The sequence below is a fragment of the Struthio camelus genome, chromosome 16, assembly GCF_040807025.1.
Source record: "Struthio camelus isolate bStrCam1 chromosome 16, bStrCam1.hap1, whole genome shotgun sequence".
In the NCBI taxonomy this organism is placed as follows: Eukaryota; Metazoa; Chordata; class Aves; order Struthioniformes; family Struthionidae; genus Struthio; species Struthio camelus.
In genome coordinates, this window is record NC_090957.1 from 18,993,283 (window position 1) to 19,013,648 (window position 20,366).

Below are 20,366 nucleotides of genomic sequence, written 5' to 3' on the forward strand. Positions count from 1 at the left end.
CGTAAATGATTAGTCCAAAAGAGTAGCATAAAACTTCGAACTAGTCCCCTGCAGGAGTCGGCTGGAGGAAATTAAAGGATCAACGACAGGAGGGAAGCACTGAGGCAGGATTGTTCCAGGCGGCAGCCACCGGCTCTCGCGCGCACTCAGGAAATTGGCTTCATCAAAAGCCGAGGACGCAGGATGAGGATGAGGACGGTGGTGCGGCGGATGGCTCTAAATCACGGCTCAGCATCGCATCGGTTGGTGAGGAAGCAGTTTCCTCTCTGTTGCTAGAAAGCAGCTTTTCTGTATAAAAAAATGCATCTTGTCCCTATGAATCGATGAAAGTTCAGCCCAAGTGCGGGCTATAAATCTAACGTAGCGTAATGAATAATGAAGACTCAGTTTCCCCCAAAATAATATCAGTTGGACGGGATTTTTGCACAAGTAAACAGATGGCCCCTTATAAGCTCGGCTGCGCGTTTCAGACGGTTACTGCTCCGTGCGCTGGGTGTGCGTGCGGGTGTGCGTGTGTGTGAGCTGTAAAAGAAGTGACTCACGAGTGCTTGTGACTTACGGTCAGGCAAGGCACATGGTCTTTAATGTCTTAAGTAGAGTCACACTGCAGAAATTTGGATCTTTCTGGGCCTGAGCTGAAGCTGAAACCTTTCTAGTGGAGCAGGAAAGAGTCACAAGAGGGGAAATGCATAAATCTACATCTGGAGCCAAGTATGCTGGGAAGGCGTAAAGAGACGGGGAGCCGCCGTGCCAGAACAGGGCTGAGAAAGAGCAAAATTCCGCGGGGAAAAGTGGAAGAAAGAAACAGGAATGTCCCAGGAATGAAGCACTTAAAATGTTCAAAACTTGCATCGGAAGTAAAACACGGCAAGGCTATAATCCAAATAAGGAAATTAGAACAAAAATTAACAATATTCAGCTATTCAGATGTCAAAAGAAATAGCACAGTTATTGGTGTTAGAGGTTATTGCCAGGAGGCAAAAGCTCAGCATGTCTTGGGTAATTAAGCTTCACTGGAGAGCATGGATCCCTTCTCCAGGTAAGAAATGCTTTTATAACATGGCATCTTTTGCTATTGTAATTAAACACTGTGGGCTACTCTGCATATGATGAAGTCTTAAACACTTTAGTCCTTTATCATGGGATTTTACTGGCCATGCATGTGTGTTCTTACGGCAAAAAGTATTGACTGCTATAAAAAAAGAAACCCAAACATTTCTTTTTATTACTTGACTTGCTGTATTTTTATATATAGAGAGCCAAATTCATCCCTTGTGTAGTTCAGTTGAAGCCAATGAGGACAGATTTGGCCCAGGTCTATATGAGAAAGGTGGTGACAATTAAAATATATTGTTTAATAATGAGAGCTATGGTAGTGAAGTGTCTTTGTGTCTATGAAATTATACACCCCGACACCACGTTGCCAGTACAGAGTGGGACTAGCAAAACACATAAGACCAGTTTTTGATGGTAAGGCAAAAGCACTCTAACTTTTATTATTATGATTAAATATCACAAAAGCGTTTGAACAAGACTAATTTTGGTAACATCTCCAGAAGCCTCATTTATAATGTAATATTTTACCACAGCGCAAGACATTTTTAAATATTTCTTGACTGTTATTATATGTGGCTATCAAGGACAGTGTGACTGGCTGTTATTAGCAGTAAGTAAAAGAACACTTTATTTCATTTATATTTTAGTGACTTTCAGTAATACTGGAAAAAGGAATGCACCCTATTAAATGAAATGTGTGGACAGCCATTATTATCACTTTATGCTGGTAATTCCCAGGGCTTCCTCTGTGTGAGGCATTGTACAAACACACGACAGACATCGTTGATACGCTGAAGCTCTTGACATCTTGCCCGTTTAGGCAGGCAGATATGCAAAGCTTCATGCACAGCCAACCGGGTCAGCTGTGCAAAACCAGAGCAAACGGGTTTTGTTTGGCGTACCCACACGGTGGGCGGTACAAAGCCATTCTGCTTTTGTATCACTATTGGTGAGTTATAGCCACTTTTATAAGCCCAAGCCTGTAGTACTGTCTACTGCCCTTTAGCCCCTTTCTGGAGCTATTGTTTGGTTAATGGATATTTGTAGCCAGTAACCATGTCCCTAATTCCAATGTGTGCTGCCAGGAAACCTGGCTCAGCTCTGCTCTGCTTAGTAGTTGTCCTGAGTATTTGGTCGAAGACTTTACTGGGCGCTGGGCGGCCTTCGTGCCAAGAGAGGAGGTGGAGGGTGAGAGGAGTAACCAGGGCAATTCCCCCGGCCCCGAGGACTCAGGAAAGTCTTTACCCCAGAGGCCTCCTGCTCCTTTCGGTCCGCTCCGACCCTTTGCGGCACCCCGGGGCTACCTGGCAATGTACTTTAGCAATAGGGCTGGGGAATAGGTCAGAGCAATAAGAGGACAGATATCTTGTTGACCCAAGAGCTGAACTAGCTCCTGATGGCCCTGCCCAGCAGCATAAGGAGAAGGCAGCATCTAGCCTGCTTAGCTAATGGGCTCCCACCTGGGAAGGTGCCTCTTACATGCAGGTGGAGACCTAAAATATCACAAATGCAGTGAGTTGCTCAGTTCATATGATGCTACTGAGCCTCCAAGGGGACCGCCTAAAAATGGGGGGCGAAGGGAAGAAAATACAGAAGAACAGAAAAACCCACCTTTTTACTGTAATGCAATGATTGTTGGTTCTGAATGTCTTTTATAGAAATCTGACCTTTGGCATTGACTTCAGATAATATTTTATTAAAAGAAGGCATGATTAATTAAAAGGGTGCGCTTCAGTATCTATGAAAAGGAGACCTGGGAAAGCCACAAAAGCAGCCAGGCTATGGAAAAACCAATGCAAGGAACCGTTACAGCACAAAGGCTCTCCATCTGCAGCAAGAAACAACAAAAAGGAACACAGTATTTCCAAGGAAACATCTGAGCACAGTGTTGGAGCCAAGTAAGGAGTTATTATTGTATTAGCCTTTCAGGAAAGGGCCATACAGTATATGTGGAAAGAGCAAATCTTGTCATTTTGGAATTCATAGGAATTTTGTTATTAGCATCAATGTGACCAGGACTGGCCCATTTACATTTGAAATTGAAACTTAACTAAAGAAGTAATTAGAGATTCTGGTAGGTTTAGTCTGTCATAAATAGCAGGAGTTTTGTGTTTTTTTTTAAACATCTTCAGAGACATATGTTTCTAAATCTAAAAAGCATAGTTATGTTATCCATAGTTCTTTACCTGTTATGAGAACAGAAGTGGTTAAAACAAGTAAGCTTGGAGCTCAACCTAAAACTTGATCCGTAACAGTGAAGTTGCTGACTCCACACTAAGTATTACCTCATAGTAAGGAGTTCATAATCTCTTTTAATATTGCCAAACTTTGCAATACGTGAATACAGGAGAGTCCCAGTACCAAAGCGCGTACTCTGTGCTCACAGGCCGGTTGTGTTACTCGCAGTGTGTAAGAAGTACGCGGATAAAACATTGCAAAAGCAGAGCTGCAGACAGCTTGCTTGCCTATTGCTTTTGATCTTTGATGAGAAGAGGTTGTGGGTTTTTTTTTTTTTTGTTACCCGCTTTCTCCCTTTTGCTCCTCTTCTTCTTTTTCTATTTCACATTTTCCTTGTATTTAGTTCCTGACCACTGATTTCCTATTTCCCTTTATTTTGCACAGGAGGAAAATTGAGTTTCAAACAATTAGCTACTTCCCAGAGGTGAGTGAATATTATTTTCATGTTATGCATGAGCAAAGCAAAGCAAAAATTACATCTTTTACTAATGGCTTTACAAGGAATCGTTGCTGAGTGCATTAGCCTCTGTAAATCCTGAATTTCACTGGCGTTCTTCGGCTACATGTTGAAGGTGTTTTCTCCTTTGAAACCACAGCTAAGAGGAATACAAATAAGTGCGGATTTTTAGCCTCACGCACGCTGATTTGCTTTAGTAGCCTGGTCTAAATCAGGATTTAGAAGTTGCTTCTTTGTGTCAGGGGAATGATGTTCTTCCGCTCTTTCCTCAACTCAGCGTCACTCTGCGGCCGGCGCTCCTGCCGTCCCGACTGCTCCTGGGTGTCTGTGTCGTGCTGGGGAGAACGGCCAACGCAGCTGTCAAGACGTGAATATGCTCACGCTCACTTGCCTCCTGCTAAATATTCGGTATATGTTGAAGTGTGAGATTTGCCCTCTTAGCTTTTTCGTGCATCCCCCTGCCGGTCTAGTTGCACTGACACCTCCCAGGCCTGAAGCGCTTAGATAACATCCCTACAGAAAGTTAAACCTCCCTTTCCCCTCACATGTTACTGATGAAGAAATGTAGAAAAACTACAGGTCACCCAAACATTTATGTAACAGGCCTGGGCTCAGTTTTAACGTTAAGTGCAAGGCTAGTCCTTCTTGGTGATACTGTACAGAAATCCCAGAGGAAGTTTTTCCTGCTTCTAACCTGTCTACTTGCTTTCATAATGATAGATGGTGGGAGGGAAAGGGTGAGGGGGGGGAAGCTACCTAAGCTTTGAACTGATTGTTTTTTAGGAAGGATGGGAAGGAAGAATGTGGCTTCATTTGAAACAGAATTTTTGTTATAGGGCTAAACTCTTTGGTGTTTTGCTCCTCTCGATGACCTTTGGTGCTCTCATAAGTAAGTCTTAGACAAACCCCTACCCAAAGATTTCTGTTCAGGTAAGACGTTGTGGCTACTTTTATTTTTTACTTCGATTTGTGCTGAGTACATGTCCCCACTTCAGTTCGGTCCTGCGCGTGGCGGCTCCGTAGCTGTCACCTTTGCTTCAGCCCAGGTATCCCTTCCACGCTGACTGTTTCGTATTACTCCTGATGCACCGAGCAAGTTCATCACCTCTCCAGGACGTCTCATGATTGATTCCTCATGTCTAGCGAAATCTGCTCCAAAGTTTCAGGCTAAAATGAGTGCTCGGGTTCAGAGTGGATAATCAGTGGTTCGAGACTTATTTTTCTTATGCTTTGCACTAGTCATTTATGTGTTAGATTCAAGATTAGTACACAATACAATAAAATGTATTAAATTCAAAGTTTTATTGGCCTCTCAGTAGCCGCTCAGATGCATTGCGCGTGAGTAAATCCTTCTTGCAGAGCGCGCCTGGGTCCGGCGGCAGAGTCGGAGAGGCTGAGCCTCATACCCGGACTGCACGCTGCGTAGCCAAGGCTGAACGCTTGGCTTGGTGCAAGAAAAAAAAACCCAGAGGCCTGGCCTTGCCATACTGAAGTCTATAAAAGTTTTCCTATTGACTTCAACAGAAATCAAAAGACTGGGCCTTAAATTTTTGGCATGAAAACATGTTAATATTCTTTTTCATTTTTCAGCTGAACGCTGAGCTCCAGTATGCATTGTTGTCTGCCTTACGTAAGATAGAGGCTGTTAAAGAAAAACAGTAGTTTTGCACATGTTGTTCTCTAGCAAATATTTACCAAAGGATGCAGCCATCCCTGCTGGCAGTGGCTAAGGATTTGTACACAAATTCGTCCCAATTTAGTACTATTGGTGCAAACCTCTCAAGTGGATGCTACAATTTGTCAAATTTTGTCTTTTAGAATTGTTAAAAACGGTCCTTTTCCAATTGGACAGTGTGTATAAGGATGGCCATTCAATGAAATTCTCCTTTTTAAAAAAAACCCTTCCTCCAGTTTTTGAATATGAACCCCCCCCCCCGAAAATGTACATTAGAACAATAACAATGTATGGCTAAAAATAGAAAATTGATATTTGCTGAAAAAATGTGGAAATGGCAACAAAAAACACAGGTGAAAGCCTGTTGACACGTACAGAATATTTGTGCAGGCCTTTTACCTGTTAGTATTTTTGTGGAACAAGAGCCTTTTGACCTGTCCTAGCTATTCTTCCTGTATTCATTCCAGTGAGTTTTATTTTGTTTTTGTTTCAGCAGATTTCTAATTAAAATAAATCAAAGTAAGGCAGATTTCAATTGAACCAGCGTTATCCGCTCTTGGCATTAATATCTCTGCCTTTTTATTTACCCTATCTTAGGACCAGACGCCAAAGGCGGACTGAGGAGTGCAGTTTTCAGCCCGGGGCTGCCTTGCTGCATGCCCAGGTAGGTGCCTGCGTGGTGCAGGGGCTGCTGAGTTGAGCCGGGTGCCAGGGAGCCGCTGCGAAGGCCGAGTGAAAAGGAGGCTTCAGACCCAAAAGCCGTAAGACTTACCTCACCATCAGCAGCGTTCGTGGCCGAGAGCTCTCTGCTGGAGGACAGTTCTTCTAGCAGAAGCCCCGAGGAGCTGCTGCTGCTCCCCCTTAGCCAAGCCCCACCGTGGCTATAGGGGTCCCATGGGCCAACCCCGGCGCTGCAGAGCTCCTTGGTCCACAAACAGTCTCTGCTGCATCGCGGGCTTCAAACACTGACGTTGCTGTGGAGGCCGTTCCACTTTGACAGAAATGATCACCTATTTAGTGACGGTGAGGCCACTGCCCAGGTCACACAGGTGGAAAGAAAAAAAATCTGGGTCTAAGCCCCAGATCTGAGCTAGGACCAGCATCAGCAGGAGAGTGAGAGGATTCAGGATATCCATTAAGCTGTGCTTAATGCCATAACTCTGGGAACCAGCTATTGTTTGGGGCACGTCCTGCTCTAATCTGCGTGCTCGTGAGGGAAAGGAGGGCAGTGGCGGTCCCTGCTCTGGATGCTGCCATACGTGGCACCAGATGTGCTCGGCACCAGGCTGCTGGCTCTGCCTCTTCAGCACCTCTGGGTCTCTTGTGGGACTTGGGAGTAACAGTTTGCTAGCCCTGGCAAGAAGATGGTTTTGTACGTTCCCCTCCCCCCCGAGGGGGGGGGTGGGGATTATACAAGTTTCTGGGGTTGCATAAAGGTCTTGAGGGCTACAGTTTGGCTTCAGAGACCTCACTGTTGTTTTAGACACTTTAATCTCTTGGCAAATCTAGCCCCTGGTTCTTCAGTCCTCCTCCTTACCTTGTTTTTACAGCTGGCTAGTCCTTTGCAATTTAAAAACGCAAAGCAAAATTAAAATACTGTGTTCACCATGTCATTTGAAAACTCGGCCTCAAATATAGACAGAAAGGTATATTTTTCTGATCGTAATTGGAATGATGTTCTTTGTGATGGAAGGCAAGTATGTGACTGAGCATCCTGGGGATTGCTTGGCTGCTGTCACCATCAAGCAGTCATAGCACAAAGCTCAAAGTGAATTAACCTCCCTAGCAGTTACCCAAATAGTTTCTCAGCTGGGTTGGGTAGCCCATGCCAAGTTTAATTTTAAACTTCAGTTTAGTTTAAAGCCAACACAGGCTGGTCTGTAGTCCACAGCGCTGGTGTAAAGAATGGCTGTGAATCCTCCTGTGAAACTGCCATCTAAGTGCCAATGGCTACAGTGACTTTTTTATAGACGGAGCCCAAGGGGCAGTTTCTCGTATGACAGTGCTTTCACGTTAAAATATGGTTCATGTTGGACAGGGCTTTTTGCTTTTGTTGTACTGTTCCCAACATTTCCTTCTCTTTTATTTTTATTATTGATCCTGTACCTTGTGGAAAGGAAATCACTTCAAATCCTTGCTCTCGCCACCAGCAAGTCATGGAGGCAGGATTTCCCATATAGCCTCAAGCATTGTTGGGGCTCCAGCTATCAAAGCAATGAAAACCCTCAAAACACATTGTAATCAAGCCGCCTCTTGTCACAGTAAAGTGACTGTACCTCCTTGGGGCAGGTCCTTAAATTAAATTATTGTCTTTCTTTTTTTTTTTTCTTTTTGGTGTTTAAACACTACTTCAGAAACTTGATTGGCTAAGGAAGAGATGAATTTTTTCCTCCTGCTGGAATTTTTCACTATAACCACCCTCAGGGGACTTCTCATCTTCAAAAGAAACATTCTTTCTATACAAGCTGCAAAAAGAATTATTTAATGACATCATAAATTAATAGAGAAGCACAATTTTTCCAAAATGTGGAGAGAGAGGAAAAAAAAAAAATAGTGTTTGCCAAAAACACCCCAGCTCTTCCAGACTTAGGCCTCTCTTGAGCCTGTGAGCTGCCAATGATACCAAATTGAATGGTGGGGGTTTTGGCATGACTTAAATTTAGCTTGTTTAAATTCTGGCAAATAGTCGTATTACTCACATACTCAGCAAACTGATACAAATATTTGTTCTATTTAGAGTGAGGTCCAAACTCGGTGTTGGCGTAAGTGCTGTTGGACCCGGTGGAACTAAGCTTGCTCGTGCCAATATTAAATTTGGACCGTTACCTTAAAGAAAAACAGGATAAAAAATCCTCGAGCCTGTTAGGCACAGATTAGAACACATCAATGGAAAACAGACCTCATATGTATTCAAGTTTTCCTTGCTTGCTAATTTTTGCCTTAATGTGATTTGAAATGGGCCTAGGTTTGCTGCACTTGGGTTGCTGTTCCCCGTTACGATCTAACAAGCAATCTAGTCAGAGCTAGGACTGAAAAAGCCTTCATACCCATGAAGGTCTCTGCATTCTTGAGAAGTAAGATCTGTTTAAACTGTAGTAAATCAAACCTGCAAGCAGAAAGCATACTTGGTCTAATTTACTGCTGTACAGGTTGCTGGGTCTTTTAATGATGTCCACCGTTTACTCGTTCAGATCTGAAACACAAATAGACCATTAACTTCCTGCCCCCAGAACGGTGAGTCCCAAATCCTCCGGAATACTTAGATATTGCTGTGCTCTCTATTAATAACGCCCAGCAGCGAGGCAGTCGGCTGCTGGATCGGCATCGCCAGTAAGGACGGCGGAGAGCTGGGTGCCTGACGAGGAGTCTCAAGAGAGTGGAGTCGCCACGGCCAAACCCATCCGGACCTGAAGCGCAGAAGAAACAAAGTGGGACTTGGCTGCCTCACCTGGTCAGAGCTGAGCTTCCCTCCTCAGATACACAAACCAGGTTAGAGATTTTGCAATGGAAAAAAAAAAAAAACAACAACAAAAAAACCAAAACCCAATACACTCCCAATACACTTCTATTCCTTCAATGAATACAGCCAGGATGTGCTGCAGAGATATGATAGCTATGGATTCGTGCTCAGTTTGAATATGGGTTGTAAGCTGAATGCTATTTGAATGCTTTCCTAAATGTCAAGCAGAAGTGGGATCCAACTCACTAACTTCAGCCATTTAGAAATCGGAAATCTAGTCTAAGCTACTGAGCTAGATTTCTCTGTGAGTGGAAAAAGATCATCAGCAGAGAATGAGTCATCCCATGTTAACCTACATGTCTGGGACGAACTTCCCCTCTCTCTCCATTGACTATAAAAGGAGTCTAAATGACCAGATTACCGTAGAGCCAAATTTTGGACATTTATGTGCTAACTCAGCCTTTTACAATTGCGTTCGGGACTGGCAAACGCCATGTGCTATTTAAAAAAAAAACACTAAAAGCTTGTCATTTGCCACAGGACTGTCCAGAGCACTTGCTTAGCTCCATGGCTAGCCCGGGCGCTGAGTGCCCAGCACCACCTGGGCCTGGTCCGAACATCCGAGAGCGATGCCTGAGTGAGGGCTCCTCCTCCGGCTCCGGCTGCACGTCAAAACTTGGGTTAATCATGTGTCCACGTCTCCTCTACACGGCTGGTATTAGCAGAACAATGCTTACATGAGTTGCTTTTAAAACTACCTGAAATCAATCCACAGTGCAGTGATCAACAGGATGTATACAAAAAAAAAAAGGTTAAAAATGGAAGCAATGATTATTCATAGAAAAGGTTATTATTATTCTTTTAAATATATTCGCGAAAAAGGAGAAAGATCCAGACTAGCTGGTCATTTGGTCTCTGGCTCATGGCCCCCATACCTTTGAGGACAAAGCGGCAGCACTTGTCTAGTCTTGATTCAGTGTCACTATGAGCAATGAACTGAGCGTTTCAGGTTAGGGTTCGTGACACCCTCGCGCCTCCCCTGCCTCCCCACCCTGCCAACCCTTTAATTCTTCAGCTATTGCTTGTACTTTTAACTGAGCTGCACGTAAGTACAGGAGCATCATTCTTCTGGTGCTTTTGTTATCAGGCCAATGGCAGCTTTTGACTTAGTCCTTTGCTAACGCTCTCTGTAGTCAGATCAGTTCATGTGTCAACTAAAAAACAGACAACACCCCAAAACACTGCAAACAACCCCCCCAAATCCCTTAGCTTTGCAGTGGGCAGTTGAAATTTGTCCGTGTAGTGAGGATCTGGTGAAACGGTCAAGTGTGCACCTTGGGTAGGTGGGCGATCGGTGTCAGGATGGGACCGAAGAGGGATGAGACACCCAATGATTCGCCAGGGAGCGGTTTTATACTCATTATTGAAATGCACCCAGAGACAGTTCGTAGTAGTAAAATGGCTTTATGTTCTGATATGTAAAATAAAATGTCCATGCTATGTAACAAACATTTAAAAATTCCACACCACCTGTATCTAATGTGGTTTCTAATAAAGATTTATCTGTAGTATATATGATTTTTATCTAACCAATTCTTAGTTTTTACATCAAAGGTGTGTAATAAAAAAATCTTAAATAGATGTCTTTCAAAAAAAAAAAAACCTTGCAACATTCATTTTTATTAAGTATTTCACTTGTAAAAAGCAAAGCTGAATTGGACACGTGGCCTGCATTTGTGATATATATATATTTTTTATATATATATATATATAATATATATATGTATATAAATAGCTATTCAGCATGCAAAAATTGTAGTGATTTCCAAAATCTGATTACAAAATCCACACCGGTCACACATAACAGTCTGCTGAATGGGTGTATAGGATTGTCCTGGTTGAAACATAACCTCCACTTTAGTGGCCTCAGGGTTGTCTAATTGCAAACAGCTCCCCTCGTTCACCAGCCTCGCGGCACTGGAATGGATTCATCGAAACGCAAAAGGACCTTCTGACTTCCACATCGCTATCTCAGGTTTGTGTCTTTGCCCATGTGGGAAGGAGTCAGTTCGAGACGCTTCCACGGTAAACCATAGTAGCAACATATATACTGGTTACAGATTTTACCTGCTCTACAAATATTTGTACATTGTAAAGTCTGACAGGTAATGGGAACTCTTCACCCTCCCTTAATTAAGAAAACATTTCTCTATGACTCCTTTACGCTGAAAACAATTCTTTCCGATTTAGCTGCAAAAGAAAAAAAAAAAATCATAGCACAAAAGGCGCATTTCGGCTGAGTACGAAAGAAATCGAGGACCAGCAGATACAGAAAGAGCGTCTGAAAAGTATTAGCGACTTTTAAGCGTAAACTTCATAAATATATTGCAATAAGCAAGTGTGGTTCGATCCATGGAGGAGCATCTGCAGACACTGGCTCGGTCCCTAAGGCTGCGATTAGCTTGCTGCAGGGCCTGGGCCGTTATCGCCTCCCCTCCGAGCTCCCCACTGCCACGACCGCCCGTTTTGGGGGAGAAGAGGCATTTTTGCCACGGGGCCAACTCCTCCGCGCCGCGGCCCAGCCGGGACGCTGCCCGGGAGCCGCCTGCCCGCCGCTCCGCACCGGCTCTCCCCCGGCTCCCGCGTTTCCCGCGGCAGGAGCAAGCTCTGCGGGTGGAGAACAGAGCTAAAGAAGCGCTGTTGTAGCAGTCCTCGAGCTACGCGACTGAACAGATTGTTTTTTCCTTTGTTGTTGTTTTTTTTTTTTTTTTTAACAATTCTCTGACTTCGTGAACTGAGTACGTACCATAAGAGCGAAGCTCGTATTTTTCCCAAATAGCCCAAATTTGCTCATGGATGTTTGATATTTTAAACGAAAGGAAAGGAACTAGTTACTTTGCTTCCTAGCCATGAAGATAGTTTCTACCGGATCGGTAACGAAGGCGCGAGAGAAATTAATTTATTCAGAAGTCAGGAAGAGACCGATGAATCCAGCCCACTGCGACCAGAGTTATTTTGGACGGCGCTTGCCACCGGATCGGCTGCGTGCCTGAAGATACGGGCTCTTCACCCACGCAGGTGCCCCTCGGAAACGCCCGTCCGTCTCACCGAAGTGCAAGGTACCCACAGGTATCGACACGGATGCCACACTGTCCCGCCGCGGCGTCTCCTCGCCGGCGTCACCCGTCCGTCCAGTTGTCCGCGGTGCCCATGCCCGCGTGGTACTGCAGCGCCGGCTCCCTGGCCAGGGAGAAGCTGGGCGAGTAGAGGAGCTCGTTGGCGGCGTTCAGGTGGGGCGAGGGGGGTTTCCGCTCGCACACGGCCGGGTGCCCCCGCTCCCGCGGGAAGGCCGGGGCCGGCACGCGCTCCCGCGCCGGGGACGGCGCCAGCTGGTTGTAGACGCCGAAGGGGCCGTTGGCTGGCGGCTGCGCGCCTTGCCCGCCGAGGGAGGGCAGCCGCGGCATCACGGTGGCGGCGGTGAAATGGGCCGGGAAAGGCTGGTAGGGGACAGTCTCCACCGTCTGGACGCTGTAGCCGGGGTAAGGCGCCACCGAAGTCCACATGTTGCAGCTGAGGGCGGGCGGCGGCGGCGGCGGCAAGTCGTCGACGGCCGGGACGCCGGCGATGTCCGCCCCGGAGCCGGAGTACATGCAGGCCTCGCGCGGCGGCACCTCGCCGCAGTAGGACGGGCTCAGCATGGGCTGGTCGTAGGGCGGCGGCGAGCGGAAGTAGTGATCGTCCCCCACCGACGAGGAGGCCTCCAGGTAGGAGCGCTTGCAGGGCAGGTCCAGGTGCCGGGCGCTTTCTGCGGAGAAGAAGACAACCGAGCAGTCAGGAGCGGCGGCCAGCCTCCCCCAGGGAGACCCCCCCCCAAGGTTTTTTGGGAGCCCCCTCCGAATGCCAGCACGCAGCCTATGATTCTTTCGCTAAACGCTCTTTTTAAAGAGCAAGTCTCTAATTGCAAACAGCTCCCCTCGTTCACCAGCCTCGCGGCCCTGCAATGGAGTCATCGAAACGCCAAAGGACCTTCTGACTCCCACATCGCTACGGTTGAACAAGTCTGCTTTGGAAGGGCACCGCGTAATTTCGAAAAGACGCAGCGCTGCGAACGTCAGACTGATCCCACCCGCCTCAAAGCACCCCGATGACATTTATCAGTTTAAGTAAGCGACTCGGGCTACTATTCTCACATCGGAGATTACTTTACGTCCATCCAGATAACCGCGACACTCCGGCTGCGTCGCTCCTGACAAACTCAAGAAGTCTCTTCAAGGGGCTTATCGCAACCTTTCTTCCTGTCAGTGCAAAAACGACTATACATTTCCCAGATATTCGTGTCAAAAGCTGCAGAAATATGTCAAGATAAAGGAGCCCTTGGCCAGCCGCCGGTCCCTCCCTGCGGCTTCAGGCGCGGAAGCGGCGGCCCCTCTCCCACGGCAGCACGCTGGCAGGCGTTAGCAATGCTCTGCGGAGGAATTTGGGGATTCATCTGCAGATCGCTAAAATTAACCATTTTCTCACAGTCCTTATTCCCAGGGCTGTGAGGGTCTCCGTTTGCCCATGCCTGGGGGGCTCTTACAGCTTAGATAGATGAGCAGCCCATCAGACATGCAGACAGAAGGCTTTTTCCTCTGCAAAATTTCTCCACTTAAGCCACGCCGTGGTATCATCTGACACTGGACTAAGAGCAAGAGACTGTAGTTGCAGTGTGCCTGTACTTAAAAACTGGCTGCCCAGCAGACAAGGATACATGCAGTGAGCTACCGGAGTCACACTCATCTGCAGACATCAAGATAAGTAGGGGCTTCGGGCTGGAAAAGCGCTCATGTCTTAATGCCGTTCAAATTAACGGCAGGGTCAGACCTTTGCAGCACACGGCTTCCTCTGAACAAGAATTATTCATTCAGCTCATTCGAACAAACAGACAATTATCCAGTGCAGCTTCATTCCCTCAGAAACACGTGTTCCAATTTTCACCTTTTGTGGGCTCTAACCCAGAGTCTGAATCCACCTTCTATGGGACAAGATAGAAGCAGGGTAAATATATTATCTTTTCTATTATTCCCACTCATAGCTGCCCGCCAGCTCAGCTCTGGGGCCCTGAACCTCCTCAGCGTCTTCGAAGGCGAAGGCCTACGAGACCGACCCAGAACGAGCAGGACTTAACGGGACGCTCTCAGCTTTATCTCCTGCACTACTTTTCTGGCTGTAAACACTAGCTACCTCTTCTTTTCAGGCAATGATAGAAGAGCCCCGAATCTCTCTGCGCTGTGAAGGTGTTGAGTGGCAGCTCTTGCGTCTCCGAAGCGGCAAACTGCATGTGGGCGCCGTTCTCGTACTGGTAGTGCTGCAGGGTCTGGTGATTGCCATGAAGCGGGTTAACGTCTGGCTTGGTCGCAAGCTGACCATGCGTGGACACCAGCCTCTGCCTCATGATGCTCTTGGAAATGACTGGATACTCTTTGCTGAAGGAGGTGAGAAAAATTATTACCAGTTAGACAGCAAGCAGCGTTAACCGGAGGATGAAGCATTAGTCCGGCTTTCCCAGAGCGTTTCCAGCCAACGATTTCCACCCCCTTCTCCACGCACGGTGCTGCAACCCTCACCGCCCGCTCGTCGCGGCGGGCGCTCCTGCTTTTCAGGAGATTTTTTTTTTTTTTTAGCGCATTAAGCCTCCTGTCGCCCACAAACACAAGCACGTTTGATGCCCCCGTGGCAGAGGCACCTTCAAAAACCTTCCCCAGGCGGCCACATGAGGAGGAAAGCCCCGCTCCGAGGCCGTCCGTACCTTTGCAGGCGAGCCACGCGCAGGTCGCTGTCGTCGCTGCCCCTGAAGCCCTTAGCGAAGGGGTTGTTCTCGATTTTCAGCTGGGTTATCTTTAGAAGAACGAAAGCAAGCGTAAACGGTTTGAGAAAAAGGCACCCGAGCCGCAGGCAGGTGGGCGCGTGCTGGGCTCGGGGCGCCCCCGCCGCCCAGGGAGGCCGGGCGTTTCAGCCCCCGCAAGGTGCTGCGGCAGCCCCGGCTTTTTTAATGCAAAGAGAGAGAAACCGCGCTGAGAAGTTTGGGTCCGGAGCTGGCAGAGGCAGCTGGTAGAGCTGACAAAATCGCCAATACTGAATGAGGGCAGGAATGCAAATTTCCCCGAGTCTGGACCCAGCGGATCCAGCAGATCCTGATTTAAAAGGAAAACGTTATGTGTGGAGAGCTGCGCTCCGTAGACGGCGGCTCTGCCCCATTTCGGCATCAATTTTATACATCTTCACACGCATGGTCACTGACTCTGGCCCCGTGCAAAGAATCGTAACCCAAATCCTGCTTTGCGTGTGGGCAAGGGGGAGCTGCTGCCTTCTGAAAGACCTGCCTTTGCCCCCAAGAGCTGCAGTGTATTATAATGCTCAAAATACCTTAAGATTAGCTTAGAATAGACTTAATTTTGACTGAGCTCAGCTTCTGTGATGGGACTATGAAAGATCCACCAGGTCATGAAAATTCTGTAAAAAAAAACCCCACTATGTTGGCCGAAGTGAAATTTTCCATTAAAGCCAGTACCTAGCTCCCTAGTTCAGCTGTCGCGTAGCCCTGGCAGACATCCCTTTCCCCAGCCAACCCGCTCCCGCATCCCTCCCCTTCGCAACGCGGGCCCAGCCCAGAAGCCCGCGGGGGGACGCGGGGGGGGACGCCCCGTCTTCCAGCTAAGGGACGGCTCTGATATAATCATAGCCCATCTCTTCCAGAAACACAGCAAAGCAATTCCCACGACACGGTTTTCACAAAACAGCCCCCAGCACCGTCCGGGTCCCTCTCCAGTGGTGCTAAGGCAAAAACCACCCCTGTAATTTGGGTAACAGCACCGGCACCCCGGCTATCAGGGTGGCGACGCGGGGGCCTCCCTCTTCCCCGCAGCGGCGTCCTGCGTCCAGCTGATTTTGCAAGTGTGCTGCTGTAATTAATAACTAGGCTTTCAGCGACGCTGGAAACCAGCCCTCACCCAAAAGGCTTTTCCGAAAACCCAGCTGGCTGGTATTTGTGACGGAGCGGGGACGTGCTGACGCGCGAATTTAACCCGCCGCGAGCGCCCCTCGCAACCGCGACGTCGGGCGCTGCTGGGGACCGACGTCGTCGGCTCCGTTCGGCCGGCGTCGCGGCTCGCGTTTCTCTGCTTTGATCCCGCCGGCGGCGGCGGCTCCCGACTGGCCGACGAAGCGCCCGGCGCGCCGGGCTGGTCCTCGTCCCCAGCCCCGCTCCGAGCACCCAAGTCCCAGTTTCATTCCTTTATTTAGCGCCGGCTGCGCGCGCCCTGCGCCGCGGCTCGCTCGGGCACCCCGAGCCTTTCAGTACGTCCGATCCTGCCCGAGACCCGCGACCTTTTCCCTTACTTTCCTTCTCTTTGTGCTTTTCCTTTTTTAAAAGTAATTTGCAGTCGCTGCTAGGCTGCAGGACGTGAGCGCACCAGTACCGATGCTCTGAGAGGGCATTTGCACCCTTACGAGGAGCCTTGTTTGGTGGTGAAATCCCAGCTCCGAGGGCACCGGCGGACGTTGTGCATCGTCGCATCGTCCCGCCCGGGGAGCGCGGGGCAAACCCCCTGCGGGTTCCTCGCAGGGCTGCCCTGGCCTTACCCCCTCCCGTTTCTGGGGGCCTCAGAGCCAGCTCCAAAACTCACCACCTCTTTGGTTTCGTTCAGAACGACTGCTGTTTGCAAGGATATTTCTTACTAGCTGGATGCTCCTGAGCTACAAGCAGCCTGGTGCTTGCTTGCTTGCTTTCAAGACGCCCAGACCGGGTCTTGTCGACGCCTACAGAGCAACTCAAACCATTCTGCCGCGCCGGGAGGCTGCGGCTGGCTCGGGCAGAGCAGGCGTCGGGTAGCCGCCTTTCAGGCCTCTTTTCCCAAGAACCGGGGCTTCTTTGGGGCGCTTCTCCCGAACCTGCCCGCTCCAGGCAGGGCGCTGCGCGCCCCACGGCGCCCAGCCGCTGACGCCCGGCCAGGAGCGCCCGTCTGCTCGTGACATTGGAGGTACTGAGTTTACGAAGCACTTTGGGCGCCTTTAGGGATGAAAGGCACTATTGACACGCGAGACGTTTTAAGTAGGTTATTAAATAAGCTCCTTCGTGCTTTTTTTGGTTAACCATGTTTGGCCAACTGGTCATTTTACGCCGGCAGCTACAACTTCTCGAACAGGATTCGCGTGAGCGTCCGAGCAGGGCGCTGCTCTCCCCTGCCTGCCCCGACGCGCACGCAACCGCGCTTCCCCCCGCTCAGCAACGGGGAAATGTCGCCAGGCCGCTGCGTTTGGAGCATCGAAGGGCTCGCAGGCGTCCCACGTGGGAGGGGACGGGCTCGTCAGACTAGTGGCGAGGAAGGATTTCACCTTTCTCCTTTTTTTTCCCTTTTTCACCTTTTTTTTTTCACCTTTTCGCCAGCTCGGCTAGCCGTCTCCTGCCTCCCCCAAAAGGAAACGCGCGCGCCAGCCCCCCCCCCCCAACCCCTTTTCGTAACTGCCTTTCGCTGCCGGTTGGCGAGCGAGCTTTTTAACTCGTCGTTCTTCGCTTTGCTCGCTGGTTTGCGGGACACCTTCCGCGTTCATGAGCGCGCCGACCCCCGGGCCGCCCGCCCAAACCCCGCCGCGGACCCCCGCGCCGCACCTTGTGGTTCTGGTAGGACGTCACCGAGATGAAGGAGGTCTCCGGGAAGACGTGGGTGCAGAAGGCCGTGTTCTTCGAGCCGAAGGCGTTGTTCTCGTCCGCCTTCACGATGTGCAGCCGCGGCTGGTACTTGTGCATTGAGTTCAGAATAATCTGCAGAACGATCGGTACCGAACGTGAGCAATCCGGTTCACCCCTCCTCCCCCCCCCCCCCAAAATAAAATTAAATAAATAAATAAAAGGGAAAAGACTCGGCTATTGGCTAATTCGCTAACGGGACACATGAGCGCGCTGCCACGGTGCTGCCAAGCTCCGGCTTTGCTTTCAATTTGGGGAAAAAAAAAAACCCCACAGGGTGTAAACGCACAGGAACGCGGACGGAAAAGCTAGCTGCCGTCCGGGGGAGAGCTGCTCTGCTCAACTTTAAGCTTATTCTGGTCAACTCATTTTCTCACTACTATTGGGCAGAGTCAGTCTGGGGAGGGGGAAAAGAAAACAAGATCATCAATGTTTTTTTTCCCCCAGCTCCCCCAGCACAATATATAATTCACCAGCAGACTGGTCCATAAAGAGTCCTAATAAACACTTTACTGAGCTGAAAAACACAGAGTTTAGCACAAGTGAAAAACCATGGTGGAGGGGGAGGGGGAAAAAAAAAAAAAAAACAGGGTGTTTTTCGCGGCAGCCCTAGCGGGGAGGCGATTTCCCGGCGGAGACGCGGCCGGGGTTCAACGGGGAGACGGCGGCAGGTCCCCGGTCCGGACGCCCTGGGCCGCCGGCGGGACTCGCCGGGCTGCGGCCGCCCCGGCCAGGCCGGTTTGATGGCTGACGTTGTCCAGACGACCTTCCCCGCTCCCCGAGCGAGCGAGCAGGAGGCATTTTTGGCAGGTTATCAGTCGCGCACCACGCTGCCGCGGCGCGGACCCCAGCGCGTCGCCTCCCGTTCCAGCGACGCCGGCGGCCGAGGGCCTCTTAATCCGCCACAGTGCGGAGCCCATCGGTAGTGGTCTCCGGCCGCGGGCGTCCCGCTCCCCGCACGCGCCTCGCCTGACCGCGCGGGGACCCAACAGCGGGACTGGGAAACCATCCGAAAGCAGGGTTTCCCCGGGAAAACACCGAAGAGCCGGGGCGCAGGTCAAGGCGCTCCGCGGGGAGAGGCGCTCCGGAAGGGCCAGACCGGCCGCCGAGCTGCCCGGCCCCCGACCCTCGCGGCCGGACATCCTCTTCGACCTCCTTTCCAAAAGTAACGCCGCTGCCGGGGTTCGGGGCCGGGGCGCAGCCCCCAGGAAAGGCTTCCTGGCGGAGGCTGAGGGATGCAGCTGTGACCTGCAAACCTCCTCTCCAGCTGCGCGGCCTGCACGAAGTATTTTGGGTTTTTTTTTGGGGCGGGGGGGAAGGAAGGGAGAAAGGAGGAGGTGAAATGGCTCCAACCTGCCCGCTGCATTTGCACGGTTTTTCGCACGTCCGCCCCCTCGCAGCACAGCGCGCGCGTCCCGCGGCGGCCAGCAGAGCCCCGACGTTGGTCACGTCACATCATCGGCCATCGCTCATGAGGCCCGAGACGGGAGCAAAAGGCGCGGGAACGGCGGGGAGGGCTCGCGGCCGCCGCGCAGGACGGAGCCGGTGGAGGCCAAACCGGAAAACGCTCGCTGCGGTAGCGCGGCTGGCGCAGCGCCGCCGGCCCCGGCGGGCTCCCCGTGGGCCTTCCTCCCGCCCTCTTCCTCCTCCCGCGCAGCTACCATTCCCCTCCGCCAAAGCTGCACCCGCTCGGGAAAAATAACAATAACAGTAACCCTCCTTCCTTGCTTTCGGTTGTGTATTCGAAAAATCCTATAAATAACAATAAAAAAACACACACACACACCAAAAAAAAACCCCCGTAGCTGCCTGCGCAAAGTCCGGTGCCAAAAATCCAGACTAAATAGTTTTACAGGCTGCTGTGGAAAACTGCTCAGTGCGATTGGCTAAAAATACCCAAAACAAATGTAAATTCCGCTCCAGTGACGTACGTCAGTGGAAACGTTAACTTAAAGAATTGTGTCAAAAACGACAACTATTTTAACTGCCGGGCCAGAGCGCAGGCGCTGCCCTGGGCGCGGGGCAGGAGGCGGCCCGCCGCCCCGCCGGGAGCCCCCCCGCGCCCACCCCCAGGAACGCTCCTCCGCTTTCCCCCTTGCGCCTCTTTTCCGGCGTGAGCGCAGCGGGCGACTAACTTCAAACCCTGCCACGTGCATTTCGGGAAATGTGCATCTTTCAGCTCAAACTTCAGAGAATTTGGAGCGTCAGCTACGGGCACGCGCGCGGGGGCTAGAGGGGAACCGACGCCATAAAGGACGAGGGCACCAAACCAGCAAGAAAAACCGGACAGCAGCGCAGCTCTGCCGCCCCCAAAGCCTCTCCGCGACCGGCTGAGCCTGCCCGCAGGAGGGCCCGCACCTGAGAAACGCCGGGCGCCCGCGGCCTCGCGCCAACGTCCCTGCCCTCCTCCTTCCCGGCCTCGCTCCTTTGTGCTGATCGCACAGTTGGCACCAGCTGGAACTGAAAATGTAATAACATAGCTCGATTTTTTTTTTTCTTTTTTTTTTTGGCGTTTCCCCAGTCAGCAACAAACGTCAAAAAAATGGTGTCATTTGCTCCTTCCATTTAATTTGACTTCGGAAAACATACTCCTTTAGCGTCCAGCCTTGCACGCTGCTGAGTAATGTCAGCTGCGGGCTCTGCAGCCTCCTGCCCGTTTGCAGGATTGGGCCCCCCGGGCCGCAGCTCACGGTTGGCCCTGGGACCGCGCTGCTTGCTGCAACGCAAACTTGCCTCCAAATCGCTGTAAAAATGT

At 50.3% G+C, this 20,366-nt stretch overlaps 2 protein-coding genes across 8 annotated transcripts in view; one reads left to right on the plus strand and one right to left on the minus strand.

The window, feature by feature from the left end:
* The first annotated feature begins 726 nt into the window (after positions 1–726).
* On the plus strand, positions 727–10,535 carry LOC138061235 (uncharacterized). 7 transcript variants are annotated; one of them, XR_011134931.1, is made up of 8 exons: positions 739–1,039; positions 2,715–2,954; positions 3,679–3,718; positions 4,029–4,159; positions 4,588–4,681; positions 6,024–6,090; positions 8,722–8,915; positions 9,427–10,535. XR_011134931.1 is itself a non-coding variant. In XM_068910226.1 (7 exons), exons 2-7 carry the CDS (start codon positions 2,797–2,799, stop codon positions 8,783–8,785), a joined length of 513 nt encoding a protein of 170 aa, XP_068766327.1. In that variant the 5' UTR covers positions 727–1,039; positions 2,715–2,796; the 3' UTR covers positions 8,786–8,910. The 7 variants fall into 7 exon arrangements, 5 of the variants coding, with proteins under 5 accessions (XP_068766327.1, XP_068766322.1, XP_068766323.1 ...); XR_011134932.1 differs by having other exon boundaries at positions 8,725–8,915; XM_068910226.1 differs by lacking the exon at positions 9,427–10,535 and having other exon boundaries at positions 727–1,039; positions 4,588–4,640; positions 8,722–8,910.
* A 1,123-nt stretch (positions 10,536–11,658) lies between these two features.
* TBX4 (T-box transcription factor 4) overlaps positions 11,659–20,366 on the minus strand; it is a 28,371-nt gene continuing 19,663 nt past the window's right edge. The window contains exons 6-9 of the mRNA XM_068910220.1: positions 17,534–17,686; positions 14,675–14,763; positions 14,110–14,351; positions 11,659–12,691 (exon numbers count right to left, since the gene is read on the minus strand). Coding sequence (XP_068766321.1) covers positions 12,066–12,691; positions 14,110–14,351; positions 14,675–14,763; positions 17,534–17,686 — 1,110 coding nt within the window. The 3' untranslated portion in view covers positions 11,659–12,065. The remainder of the gene's footprint in view (positions 12,692–14,109; positions 14,352–14,674; positions 14,764–17,533; positions 17,687–20,366) is intronic.

Excerpts from the sequence above, each read along its gene's own strand:
- LOC138061235 (XM_068910221.1), top strand. The coding sequence starts at position 928 with ATGTCAAAAGAAATAGCACAGTTATTGGTGTTAGAGGTTATTGCCAGG. Across the intron at positions 2,955-3,678 it reads GAGCACAGTGTTGGAGCCAA|GAGGAAAATTGAGTTTCAAA; the intron begins GTAAGGAGTTAT and ends TATTTTGCACAG. Across the intron at positions 3,719-4,028 it reads CAATTAGCTACTTCCCAGAG|CGTCACTCTGCGGCCGGCGC; the intron begins GTGAGTGAATAT and ends TCCTCAACTCAG.